General features: G+C 39.1%; 1 protein-coding gene across 2 annotated transcripts in view; it reads left to right on the forward strand.

Moving 5' to 3' along the window:
• Positions 1-208: 208 nt before the first annotated feature.
• Positions 209-14,399, forward strand: part of LOC145545284 (C-type lectin domain family 7 member A-like) — a 42,358-nt gene continuing 28,167 nt past the window's right edge. The window contains exons 1-3 of one of the 2 annotated variants that reach the window (XM_081589361.1): positions 209-413; positions 4,973-5,040; positions 5,184-5,297. In XM_081589361.1, coding sequence (XP_081445487.1) covers positions 5,195-5,297 — 103 coding nt within the window. In that variant the 5' untranslated portion in view covers positions 209-413; positions 4,973-5,040; positions 5,184-5,194. Of the gene's footprint in view, positions 414-4,943; positions 5,041-5,183; positions 5,298-14,399 lie in introns of those variants that run through there. The other variant, XM_081589363.1, reaches the window with a different exon arrangement.

The raw sequence follows: 14,399 nt of genomic DNA on the forward strand, positions 1-14,399 counted from the left end.
TTTTCTCCAATAATTTTATTCTTCTGTAATCTTGCTTTGACCTAGATACATAATGATACTGTTGTTTGAACACTGTTGCAGTAATACCTTTAACTTATACATTAATTGCTTTCATCAGGTTTATCCTTCCAATCCCCTCTTACTTTCATTTAATCACAGCTGCTTACTGCAGGTCAGCTACATTCTGGGTGCTGTGCTGTGTGCCAGTGATACCAAGGAGATACTGTGGTTTTGTTGCTGTTTATCGCAAAGCCTTCTCCCTCTAGACTAAAATAAATCCTCAGGAATGGAAATTATGATCAAATACCTATGGCAGAGCATTTGAAACCTCAGAGGAGGTCAGTGTGGTAGGAGACTACACGTAGTGAGGAAAATGACAGAAAATGAAAATGAGGAAGTGATCAGATAATGAGGTAAGTTTGAATGTTCATCAGGAAGTTCAAAAGGAAGTATTAGAAGCTTTTAATGGAGAAGAGAAAGAACCCGGGCTCTTTGGGATTTAGCTGATTTCATAGCTTGAAGAGGGAAAAAATTAAGTTTGGAGAAGGGATATCTAATTGTTATCTGTGAATAAGGAATCATTTAAGACAAAGTTCATCAATATTCTGGATGGTAAAAAGATCAGGGATGTGGAGTGGAGAGATGAATAGACAGAACATATAAGATTTCTAGGGCACTGAAAACACCTTTATGATATTATGATGGATATATGTTATTTTACATTTGTCCAAACCCATAGAATGTATTAATATAACACCATAAGTAAACTCTTAGGTAAACTATGGATTGAGTCAATGCAGGTTAATTGATTATAACAAGTGATAGCAAGTGTACCACTCTGGTAGGAGATGTTGATAATAGGGGAAGCTATCTATGCATGTGTCAGGGTAGGGATTCCTTGAGAAATCTCTGTAACTCCCCCCTCAAGGCAACAAGAAGGTGGGACGAATTGAGAGAGTAGGACTGGCATATCTACATTATCATGTGTAAAATAGATGACTAGTGGGAACCTGCTGTATAACACAGGGAGCTCAGCTTGGTGCTGTGATGACCTAGAGGTGGGGGAGAGCAGGAGGGAGGATTAAGAGGAAGGGGATATATGTATACTTATGGCTGATTCATGTTGTATAGCAGAAACCAATACAACATTGTAAAGCGATTTTCCTCCAATTAAAAATAAATTTTAAATTTTAAAAAAGTTTTAGAATAAAAGAAGATTGCTGTGATCCAAAAAGTCTAAAAGAATAAAGTCTTAAAAAAATTCTTTTAAAGATAATATACATAGAGGTCAGCTTGAGGGACTGTTTGGGGGTAGTTTATGACACTTTGAGCATTAATGATAGTAATATTATAATAGACAAATATATAAATCAATAAAATTGTTTTACAAGGTCATGTGTTCATAATGATAATTAAAAGAAATGTTTGTCAGCATAGATAGTTGTAATCTGAAATGAGAACCCTAACATGATATTTCAGAAATGTATTTCAACAAGTTAATAATTTCATAGCTAAATGATTTTGTATATGCTTAGAATATATATGTTTACGAAGTATAGAGAGGTATTTGTTTTAACTGTGTAAGTAAAGATGGGAAAATATTGGAAATTATGTCAGCCCAGAAAAAGCAGAATCCAAAGGAGGATGATCATACACAATAACAAAGCAGAAAGAGGAAAAGAGAGTTCAATTTCGTGCTTTAAAATGATGGTCTAACCACAAGTTTTAAGAAGGGACTAACTTCAAGAGTTTGATTCCTCTTTTCCTAGGGCTTAGATGTTCTAAATGGCCCGAAAATTTAAATGCTACAAGAATGCATACACAGTTTTTAATAGTGCTGACAGATAATAGCAATATATAAAAAGGATAGCATAACGCATAATTAAATGTTAGCTAAAATGAGACTTAAAATGTATCATTTGTAATGGAGATATTAGGTTAAGAAATACAAAATCTATATGAAAGGTGAGAATTCCAAATGTTCTATTTTTGTAATAAATGATGTTTAAAACAAGAGCTGACTTAATGGCCTGCAGCTTGAGTTCAGTCATGATGCGAAAAGCAAACAATCTAAAAATCAGTTGTTTGACAAACTGTTTCCTGAAGTATTTTGCTTTTTTGGTCCATGGAGATTACTGCAAACTAGAAAAGCATTCAAGGATCTAATAATGCAACTATTGGTTCAAGAACAGTTATAACCTTAGAGAAGTATAAAAATTATAAGAATAACACACAAAATGAAGTTTAAAAACTACTGTTTTATTTTAAAATAGATTTAAGTACAAGAATAACAATAGGTTTTATAATAATTTTACTTGTATTTGCTTCTTGAGGTGTTCAAAGGAGTTAGGTACTTCAATTGAAATTTAAAAATTTTATACGACTTAATTTGAGTATTTAAGTAGAAATTAATGTTGAAAAGTTTCAGTAGGTTTCAAATTGTCTTCATTAGTGAACAATGAGTCACAGATAAGCTGGGTGACTGATTCAGTTTCTTAGGAAGCTGCCTTCAAGCTGAAGGTCAGAGGTGGGGTCTCAGGTCAAGGCTTGATTAGGGAGCTCCCACCTCCAAGCTCACTCACATGGGTGTTGGCTGGTCTCAGGTCATCATTGCCTATTGACTGGAGACCCAAATTCTTTGCCATATGGGCCTTTTCATAGGGCTATTCATATCACAGGGGCTTCCCTCATAGCTCAGTTGGTAAAGAGTCTGCCTGCAATGCAGGAGACCCGGGTTTGATTCTTGGTTCCGAAAGATCCCTTGGAGAAGGAAATAGTAACCCACTCCATTCTTGCCTGGAGAATTCCATGGACAGAGGAGCCTGCCAGGCTACAGTCCATGGGACTGCAAGAGTCGGACACTACTGAGCAACTAAACCACCACCACCATTCACATCACAGCAGTTTGCTTTCTATGGGGGTGGGGGAGAGACCGGACAAAGAGAGAGAGAGAGATGGAAATACATTCGCTCTCTTGGGAAGAGGATTCCAAAATGATATGGATACTAAGGGGTGGGGAATTGTGATTGGGGGCCACTGTAGAGGTTGCCTGTACCATGAGATATGCATTTATGAATTTTATAAAATAGGGATGATTCAAATCACAAATATTAGTAAATTTTATTTTCCATTTGCAAAAGCCTTTGGTCACGTTTGCAGTGATCAGTTTGCTTTTGTGTATCCCTGTTAAATATGACCTCCTTGAGGTCATGCCTTGTGACTCACATCGGTCTTCGGCAGGCGATAGACTAGTCACCGCGTGAAGTGCTCCAGAAATTCAGGTTGAACAAGATGAATTAATAAGTATCATTTGAAACAGATTGTAAGCTTTATTTTATATGGTTGCTGAGGATAATTAGAAATCCAAATAGCAAGAGCACTTTTTGAAAACCTGTAGACAGATAATAGTTGTCGCCGTAATTTTGCCGTTTCCCAAGGGGCTCTTCTATTTCTGCTTTTGTAACTTTGTATTATGGCCACCAGATGGCATCGTCGTACAAATCAAGTTCTGAAATTAAGCTGCTTCAATTTGAAAATGTCTTGCTCGTAAGAATAAAGAAATAAATATATTCTCATAAGCTGTTACTCGGAATGTTAGTAGACTAGTATTGCAAATAGATTTGGCAAAATATATCTGTAGTATTAAAAATGCTATCACTTTTTGAACTAATGATTTCACTTTAGAGATCTGTCTTCAAATAATAATACATATGAACAAGATGCTACACAATTAGATTTGTTTTTTTTTCTCAGTATTATTTGACTTGCCAAATACTAGGAAAATCTTGTCTCCAGCAATAGGAGAAAGGTTAAATATATATGATATTACCTTACAATTGAAAAATACAAAAATTTAAAAATTATTTTTATGACGTATTCAATAATGTTAGTTGAAAAAATTATAAAATAATGTGTAACTCCTCCTATGCACAAAATACACACAGAAAATATGGAAAGGAAACATATTGGCATAATTTTATATGGAGATTTTAAGGTTTTTTTTCTTCATATTTTCCTTGTTGTTCCAATTTTCAGTAATGAGTAGCTGGAAATAGCATCGTATTTTTTGATAAGCAGAAATCAAGTGCGAGAACAAAGAAGGGAATAAAAATTTTTGTGCTAATCATAATTAAAAATTCTGTCCTCTACCATATTAAACCATAAAAATATTCATTTATCTAATGATTATCTAGTGTTTTTTATATGTCAGACATCACACTGGGTGTGATACAAAAGAAAGATAAGAAAATAAGACACAGTTTTTGTCTTTACTGAACATAGGGTCAACTTGGAGAGAGAGACATATGAACATATACTATATAAAGTAATATGGCAGATGCAACGAATAAGACTATTAATGGTCTGATACATTTTCTTTCTCTCATTTGTTAGTCTTGATTTTCCAGGTTTTTTTTTTTTCCACGTCGCACGGGGCTTTCAGGATTCTAGTTCCCAGACCAGAGATGGATTGAACCTGGACCCTCTCAGTGAAAGCGCAGAGTCCTAAACCCTGGACCAGGGAATTCTCTCAGTTCTCCATTTTGGTCTCCAATATTTGATCTGTGACTGTGATTTACTGAACTTTACACATATTTTTCATTAAGAATTTCCAAGAACAGCCATGACACACAAGTAAATAATATTTACACTATCTACCCAGTGGTTATGAGTACCATTCTGTTGGCAAAGATACTATCTACCTGTGAGAAAAGGATTGTTGCTGCTGTGATTAAGGTGGAGGATGATATAGAAAAACTGCTATGAAAAACTTGCTTGTCTGAGGTTACCAGCATTTCGATTGTGAGGCTGAGATGAGTTTTAGTAACAGATTTTCAAAAGGTTTTCCCTCTTCTCTGATTTAGCACAACAGAGTGTATGTGTGAAGAAGGAAAACGCGTGGGCAGCTCTTTTTGGAGAGGCATTACCCTTTTAAAAAAAACTCTACATTTTGGGTTACTTTTCTTCTCTCTAGACGGATGAGACTGAATGAGTATGGACTAGCACTGGGGTGTGAAGTTCTGAGCCTAACAGGCCACTAAGGTATTGCTGGACTGTGGGCCTGAGGGTGTGTTAGGGAGACTGAGGGGGTGGGAGGGGGTGGGGGTGAGGGTGGGGGGTGGATCTTTCTCCCTAAGAATAATAGAAGGTCTGACTCATGGCCTTTGGCTTGCTAAACATTTAAGATGCAGTACTGATGAAGGAGATATTGGACAATTGTTTTGAAGGCAGAGGAGTGAATGGAAATGCTCTCAACAAAGCACAGCTTTCCTTATGTCCAGTGGAAAAAAATGCACAACGTGAGTGTCGTGAGTTGAGTTTTATTTGGGCCATATGAGCACTACAGCCCAGGAGACAGCATGTCAGATAGTTCTGAGAAATTGTTCCAAAGAAGTGGGGAGTAAGATCAGTATATATACATATATACGTGTATATATATATATATATATATATATTAGTGAAGGGAGGATTCGTGTAGTTAAGCACACATTTTGGCAGAGGTTTGCTACTAGTCACAAGAAGGTTGCTGCTAGTCATGAGGAGCAGTATGTTCTTTAATGATTTTAGTGCTTTTCTAGATATAAGAAGATGCAAACAATTGGGCTCATAAACTCTTCTCCTAAAAATATCTAACTATGTGAATGCCTGTTCTGCTGTTTTTTCTCAGAGCACAGAGGGCTCATTACTGATCTCCACCTTGGACTCCTTTCAGAGTCTGTTCAAGGTCAGGACCACAGGGGCCAGTGACTTCATCCTTGTCAGAACCAGATGGTGAATGACAGTTTTTTAGCCGGCACTAATTTAGGCTGCAAACGGTGCTGGAGCTTGGTGGTTCTCTGCTCACCCCACATCGTTCTCTAGAAACTCCCCGCCTGCCTACTTTTAGACCCCTGAACTAGCCACTTCCTCTCTCTTCATTCATTTCCCGAAATCATTGTGAGCTCATACTGGTCATCTGGAGGCAAAAGTCTAGTCTGCCCAGTTTGTTCCTGTCTCTCATAATTGAATTTGTGCGTGATAGCTCTTGAATGTAAAAAGCAAAATGATTCTGTGGAAAGTCCAATATTTTTGTTTTGGTTTTTGGAATTTCACGAAACATTTTCTGTTATTAACAGAAAAGTGGGATGAAAATGTACACATAATTCTCATTATGTTAATGTACACATTATTCTTTATCTGTAAAAGAGAAAGTGAAGTGAAAGTGTAGGTCACTTAGTCATGACCGACTGTGACCCCATGGACTGTAGCCCACCAGGCTCCTCTGTCCATGGGATTTCTCAGACAGGAGGAATACTGGAGTGGGTTGCCATTTCCTTCTCTAGGGGATCTTCCCAACTCAGGGAGGGAACCTGGGTCCCCTGCATTGCAGGCAGATTCTTTTACCATCTGAGCCACAGGGGAGCTCTTTAAAAGTAAATATAAACATTCTACATAAAGTCACATATATGCATTTGTGTGCCCTTTTGTGAGTCACTTAATGCTCCTACATCTGAGTTTCTTCATCAGTAAAATGAAGAAAACAATCTATTATCCAGTTTGTTGAGGAATAGATGAAGTGGCTTAAGTGGAATGGCAACAATAACAAAAATACCCCCAAACTCCCCCAAACTATGCTTGACACACGGATTTTCTAAATGTTAGTTTGCTTCACTTAGTAAACAATAGACGACAGATGACAGCAAAAAGAATTGGCCCTTACTTACTCATCCCTGAACAAAGGAAAAAACTACTCTAAAAACACAACAGGGGCTTCCCAGGTGGCTCAGTGTTAAAGAATTCACCTGCCAATGTAGGGGATGCAGGTTTGATCCCTGGGTCAGGAAGATCTCCTGGAGGAGGAAATGGCTACCCACTGCAGTATTCTTGCCTGGAGAATTCCATGCACAAAGGAGCCTAGTGGTCTACAGTCCACAGGGTCACAAAGAGTTGGATAGGACTGAGCACGTACACACAAAACAACAACTTCTGAGATCAAACACTCCATTTGCAATCATCAGATGCTTTAATACAATATCCGATTCTCATGTGTACATTTCTTACTGTTACTGTACTGGGGAATCCATTCTCAAGAGGCCAAATTTAAAGTGAGCCAGAGATTTAAAGGTAGATCTAAAATCGGTAATATTTAAAAGTTTTACCTTTTGTTTCATGTTTCTAGACTTTGCATGAAAGTGAGGAGCGGAAGTGCTTGTCAGGGCCACTCTGCCTCGCACAGTGAAATGTACATCACCCTGAGCCTTGCAGTACTGTGAGCTCCTTGAGTTTGAGACTTCCTGTGTGGTTTTAGCTCAGATAGTGAGGTATCTCCAGCTGCTTTTCTTCCTCTGCTGAGCTAGATATGTTGACAACCTCTCAGGAAGTCTCTGGGTCTATTTTTATATTTTATTTTCATAGAGCATTTTGCTACATATTTTAGAGTGTACTTTTAATTGTCCTCGTGATGGTGGAGGGTCAGATTGAGACAGACAAACAGCAGGTGATCTAAAACTCACTTATGTGTTATTTAATTATCATTTGCATTTCACTGTTGGTTCAAATACACTTTGATAAAGCAATGCCCAATGATGACATTCCCTGAGCTTTAACTAATTCATAACCAGAGAAAGTGGGTTAAGAAGGGTGAGGTGCTGGTAGGAAACTAGGTGAGCATGAAAAATTGCAAATGTAAATTCACTAAGAGGAGAAGTCACTAGGATGTATCACTTAACGGTGAATTCAGGGCTTCATCTCTATTTAGGCTGAATTGAATCTCTCTAGCATCATGCTTGCTCTTGGTGTATTACGATCAAGTGAGGAATAATGCTCTATTAGCCTCTCGACCTGGAGTTTACCTTTTTCTGATATCAAAACTTGAGATGAAGGCAAAAACATAGAGTTGCTATTCAGCCTCGTTGTTATTTTTTAAAAACATAATGGGAAGTGGCATAAATGATTCAACATATTCCCTCCCATTTTGTATCTAGGTTAAGAAAGACTTTTTTTTTTTTTGAATTCAGTTGTCATTCATCTTTTATTTTTCAGTCAAACACTTACCTCTTTAGGTACATCCTTGCTTCTGAACTATGATTAACCTCTGGGTTATTCAACCTTTTGGTTTCTCATTTTTTTGTTTATCCTACCCGTGGGCTTAATGAGAGGGACTTTTAATAGCTGTGACTCACTTGCTTCCAATGTTAGTATCAGTGGATTTCAAACTTTAGTTTGCATCAGAATCATCTGGAGAATTTGTGAAAATACAAAATGTTGAGCTCCAACTCAAGAGTTTCTGACTCAGTGATTCTGGGGTATGGCCATGGAATTTGCATTTTTAACAGTTCTCAGGTGATACTATGCTTCTGGCCCCAGGGACCACGCTCAAAGACCTCTGCTCTTGTTTATTTTTAATTATTTCACAGTGGAAGTATTAATTATGCTTTTGTTGTGGTGTAGTTGCTAAGTCGTGTCCTACTCATTTGCAACCCAATAATTATGTTAACCAATGCCCCCTGAGTGCATCAGTCTGAGAATTCCTTTCTTGAAATTGCATTCTTTGACAAGAGAAATTGCTATATATTTCTTCAGACAAGGTTCCAACTAGCATTTCCATTTCCAAGCTATATTTTCTCATTGTTATTTCCCTAATAGAATCTGCTCTCAGAATGAAAGTTTCTATATTTTTTCTCTTATTAAGGTTCATTCTTTTATTCTGTAGTAGAATTTCCCTTCTTCTCTTGTTCACATGGGACTTATTGTTAGAACTGTTGTTAGTTGCTCAGTTGTGTCTGACTCTTTGCGACCCATGGACTACAGCTGGCCAGGCTCCTTTGTCCATTGAATTCTCCAGGCAAGAATATTGGAGTGGGTAGCCATTCTCTTCTCCAGGGGATCTTCCCAACTCAGGGATCGAATCCAGATCTTCTGCATTAGCAGGCAGATTCTTTACTGTCTGAGCCACCAGGGAACTTGTAAATAAGAAATTCAGTACACTTCCATCTTGGTCAGGTGTCAGAATTGTCCTTGTGTGATTCCAGCCCCACACAGGGTGTCCAAGTTTCCCACCTTCTCTTGAGGAGAGCTTAAAGGTGTTCAGAACTGTAAGTTACCCAAAGAAATTAGATAGGTGGTAGGAAATGCATGATCTCGGACAATTGGGTTATTTCTTACTTTCTGTTCCATTATGTTGAAAAGGTCTCTTATTAGTTCCATTCCCATTTCATTTTGTGCTCTGCTTTTCCCTTCCACAGTGCTTGGGGAAAAATACCAAGCTCAACAAGCACCTCCACTTCAGCCTCCTAGAGGACTTTGTAAAGTAGTGTCAGCTTTGTCCCAGGCTGGGCAAGAAAGTGCTTTTCAGTGTGAGTGAAAGTGGGGGAAAACTTGGAGGACTGGAAAACAACCCACATAATAGCCCTATGACTCTGTTTCTATATTTAGTGTTCTTGCCTGGAGAATCCCAGCGACGACGGAGCCTGGTGGGCTGCCATCTATGGGGTCGCACAGAGTCGGACACGACTGAAGCGACTTAGCAGCAGCAGCAGCATATATACATTAATTCGTTCATATATTCTTTTTCTATGTAACCGACATTTATTGAGTTTTGTGTGCCTTTAATTAACACTGTTCACCAACATTTCAGAAATGGAGACCTCATTGAAATGAAAGAGGCATTTATTTGGGGTTTGTTAGAACTGCCGTCTGGGAGACACAGATTCAAGAGGCGCTTGAATCGTGTTCTGATGGGCTACCAAATTCAGGAAGCCTATAAAAGCAAAACTCCAAGGCCACAGTTAGTTACATAAGCTGTTTGTCAAGAATTATAATTGGAGCTGGCAAGGAGTAGCATGCTTGTTAAGCAAGGAATGGTTGGGGCCTGAAATGATGGCATAGTCACCAGGGGGGACCTTGAGGCCTTAATGCTGCAGCTGGTGGATGTTGTTTTAAATATGCCTGATAGTGGCCTTGGGTTTGATTCAGTTTGGAGAAAATACAAGTTCTCAGAAGTGCAGAGTCATGTCTGAAACCAGACCGTCCATGGCTGCTGAGTCTGTTTTTTATGCCTGAACTGAGATTACTCCATTATAATTTCCATTTATCATCAGTACTAACCACCATTTTAAGAGATTAGTTCCCCTCTCTTGTACTATTTTCTTTTTAAGTTAGAATGGTGTGTATATAACCATATATTAAATGTGTATATTGCAAATTAAATATTTAAATATATACTATTTTAATATATGTGTCAAGTGTGTTTAACGCATGTATGTTATGTTAGTGTTAGTGGCTCAGTCATGTCCAACTCTTGTGACCCCATGGACTATAGCCCACCAGGCTTCTCTTTCCATGGAATTCTCCAGGCAAGAATACTGGAATGGGTTGCCAGTCCCTTCTCCAGGGGATCTTCCCCACCTGGGGATTGAACCCAGGTCTCCTGTATTGGCAGATTCTTAACCGTCTGAGCCACCAGGGAAGCCCTGTATATGTCAAAGGTTTTTCTTTTACTCTCTAATCAAAGATGATAGAGAATTGATGATCCATGGTACAAATGCAGTTTTATTTTGTAATCACCAAAAATTAAAATACATTTTTTTTGCTTTAAAATTCTACATTTTATTGAGCATATTTCTGGAGTTTCTTAACAGTATTTAGCAGCTATTGTGTGTACTCTTCTCCAGGGTCTACTTGATCACAAATATAACACTTGAATTTTTTAAAAAAGTTTGTTCAACATTCTTAAATACATGACAGTATATAGTTAAAACATCTGAATTACAATTAAAATTATTAGAAATCAATGCAGTGCATAAAAGTACAAAGAAGAAAAAATTCACTATACATAATCACTTAAAGATTTTTTTAAACTCCCTTCTAGGTGTTACTTATTTTCCTGTTTAATTAAACTGACAATTAAAAAAAATTATAGATTCTTTACAAAAAACTTAACATTTCAGATAAATACAAAGAATAAAGCTTTAAAAATACAAAATATTAGAAATAATCATTATGAATACACAACTATAAACGTATGACTGTAGGCACATTCCACATGGCTGATTGTCGATAAATAGAAGAAATTAATATTGAGTTCTGTAATCATAATTTCCAGATTTGTGTGCTATCAATTGTTTATTTATGTCAATTTAAGATGCCGTCTATGGGATCACACCAAGTCGGACATGAATAAAGCTACTTAGCAGCAGCAACAGCAAGATCAACATCAATTATTTCACATCACTTTTCCTTAATTTGATTCAAATTTTTCTTAAGGGAGCACAATGACTCAGCAAAGTTTCCACTAATTTTTTTTATTGTTTTATAAATATCTATATATAAAGGATATATGTATAGCCTACAATTCACTTATTAGAATGCCATCATTGAAAAGCCATCCAAAAATGCAATTATTCTCACAAAGTGTTTTTTAGCTTAGCAGAGCAATCCAATGGAGAAGGCACTGGCGACCTACTCCAACACTCTTGCCTGGAAAATCCCATGGACGGAGGAGCCTGGCAGGCTTCAGTCCATGGGGTAGCTAAGAGTCAGACACGACTGAGCGACTTCACTTTCACTTTTCCCTTTCATGCACTGGAGAAGGAAATGGCAACCCACTCCAGTGTTCTTGCCTGGAGAATCCCAGGGACGGGGGAGCCTGGTGGGCTGCCATCTATGGGGTCGCACAGAGTCGGACACGACTGAAGCGACTTAGCAGCAGCAGAGCAATCCAATAATGCTAATTCAGAAATACATTTTTAAACAAACTGAGCCAGTTGACTTAAAAAAATCATCTTACATACTCTTCTGCTTAGAACATAGAAGGCCACATCAAAAGGTCATTCTCATTCTGACAAGGAAAATCTAGATCATCTACAAAATTTTAACTTTATTTGAGCTGGTCAGAGTGACAAAGTCACAAAGTAAACAGTGCCAAAGAGGAACAAGCTCCCTCTCCCCCTACAACTCCACCCCGAGGAAAGATAAAACTCATAAAGAGCTTTATCTGTGGCAGAGGAGAAACAGTGGCTGCCATAAAAATGGATAAGATAAAAATAGCAGATATTTTACCCAACTCTTAATTTTTTTTTTTTTTTAATTTGGCTACACAGGGTCTTTGTTGTGGTATGCAAACTCTAGGTCAAGTCAAGTGGGATCTAGTTCTCTGACCGGGGCTCGAACCCAGGCTTCCTGCATAGAGAGCGTGGAGTCTTAGCCACTGGACCACCAGGGAAGTCCCTTTAACAAACTCTAAAAGGATGAATGTGGGCTATCTTGATAGTTTAGAATGCCGAGAGCCCTAAACATAAAGGGAGTCCACTCTCTTTCACCAGGTCTTTTCAACAGACCTCTAATGGGAGCTCATGAGACAGACTGGGACAGAGTAGGAGACCCAGACAAGCCCCTTAGTGATGGAGAGGCATGAAACATCACCATTTCCCAGGTCTTTTTCTCACATGAAGCAAAAACCTTGAGACACTGAGGGAGGGCCAGGAAACTCTCCTACTCCCAGGAATGGCTATTGGGGAAAGAATAGAAGCAAAAACTTTCTTCCATTTTAGAAGAGGTAAGATAAGCCTCCCTGTCCTCTCTCCTGGTCTCAGAAAATGAAGTGATGCTAGGAGATGGCTAAAAGCAAAGTCTCTTTGTAGCTGATTAAAGGAAAGCATTTGACTGTGTGGATCACAATAAACTGTGGCCAGACCACCTGACCTGCTTCCTGAGAAATCTGTATGCAGGTCAGGAAGCAACAGTTAGAACTGGACATGGAACAACAGACTGGTTCCAAATAGGAAAAGGAGTATGTCAAGGCTGTATATTGTCATCCTGCTTATCTAACTTACATGCAGAGTACATTATGAGAAATGCTGGGCTGGAGGAAGCACAAGTTGGAATCAAGATTGCCGGGAGAAATATCAACTTCAGATATACAGATGACACCACCCTTATGGCAGAAAGTGAAGAACTAAAGAGCCTCTTGATGAAAGTGAAAGAGGAGAGTGAAAAAGTTGGCTTAAAGCTCAACATTCAGAAGACTAAGATCATGGGATCCGGTCCCATCACTTCATGGCAAATAGATGGGAAAACAATGGAAACAGTGGCTGACTTTATTTTGGGGGTCTCTAAAATCACTGCAGGTTTTGCAGCCATGCAACCATGGAATTGCAGCCATGAAATTAAAAGATGCTTACTCCCTGGAAGGAAAGTTATGACCAACCTAGATAGCATATTAAAAAGCAGAGACATTACTTTGCCAACAAAGGTCCATCTAGTCAAGGCTAGAGCTTTTCCAGTGGTCATGTGTGGATGTGAGAGTTGGACTATAAAGAAAGCTGAGCACAGAAGAATTGATGCTTTTGAACTGTGGTATTGGAGAATACTCTTGAGAGTCCTTTGGACTGCAAGGAGATCCAACCAGTCCGTCCCAAAGGAGATCAGTCTTGGGTGTTCATTTGAAGGACTGATGTTGAAGCTGAAAGTCCAAAACTTTGGTCACTTGATGCAAAGAGCTGACTCATTTGAAAAGACCCTGATGCTAGGAAAGATTGAGGACAGGAGGGGAAGGGGACGACAGAGGATGAGATAGTTGGATGGCGTCACCGACTCGGTGGACATGAGTTTGTGTGAACTCTGGGAGCTGGTGATGGACAGGGAGGCCTGGTGTGCTGCGGTTCATGGGGTTGCAAAGAGTCGGACACGACTGAGCTACTGAACTGAACTGCAAGGAAAGGAAACCACAATTGCTCCCACCACAAGCCTTGCACCAAGTCACAAATAGCAGATTCTACTGCTCAAGGCAGAGCAGGCAACTCTTTCATCACTGCTGCTGCTGCTAAGTCACTTCAGTCGTGTCCTACTCCGTGCGACCCCATAGACGGCAGCCCACCAGGCTCCCCTATCCCTGGGATTCTCCAGGCAAGAACACTGGAGTGGGTTGCCATTGCCTTCTCCTTTTCATCACTGATCCTAGACAAAAAGGTGATGCTGCCAAGGAAAGACAAGAATAAAATTATCTTTAATCCTGAGAGAAAAGCAGGGAACTCTCTGGGGCCAAGGATTCCACATACTGTATATAAAACCGGGTTCTGCCACACCTACAGAAGAGAGGGAAACTCTTTCCTGCCTAAGACCCCAACAGATACAAGAAAGAGCTTGGCTACTGAGGAGGAGAGGCAGAAATGCTGAGAAAGCCACACTCCCAAGGCTAAGGCAGACAGTACTTGTCCGAGACTGAGACTAGATTAAGAGAACTTCGAATTTCTCCTGTCTCCCACACTGTCATACACTGTCCCACACTGATGTTACAAGCTATAGAAGCTTACCACTGGGGGAGGGCAAGAGTTTGGAGAGAGACCCCCTTCAGATCGCTGAAATTGTAGACTTGAATCAAAACACTCAGAACACATGTACACCCATGGCTGATTCATGTCAAT

This window comes from Giraffa tippelskirchi, chromosome 4 (genome assembly GCF_054371585.1).
Source record: "Giraffa tippelskirchi isolate mGirTip1 chromosome 4, T2T-mGirTip1v1.2.pri, whole genome shotgun sequence".
NCBI classification, from domain to species: Eukaryota; Metazoa; Chordata; class Mammalia; order Artiodactyla; family Giraffidae; genus Giraffa; species Giraffa tippelskirchi.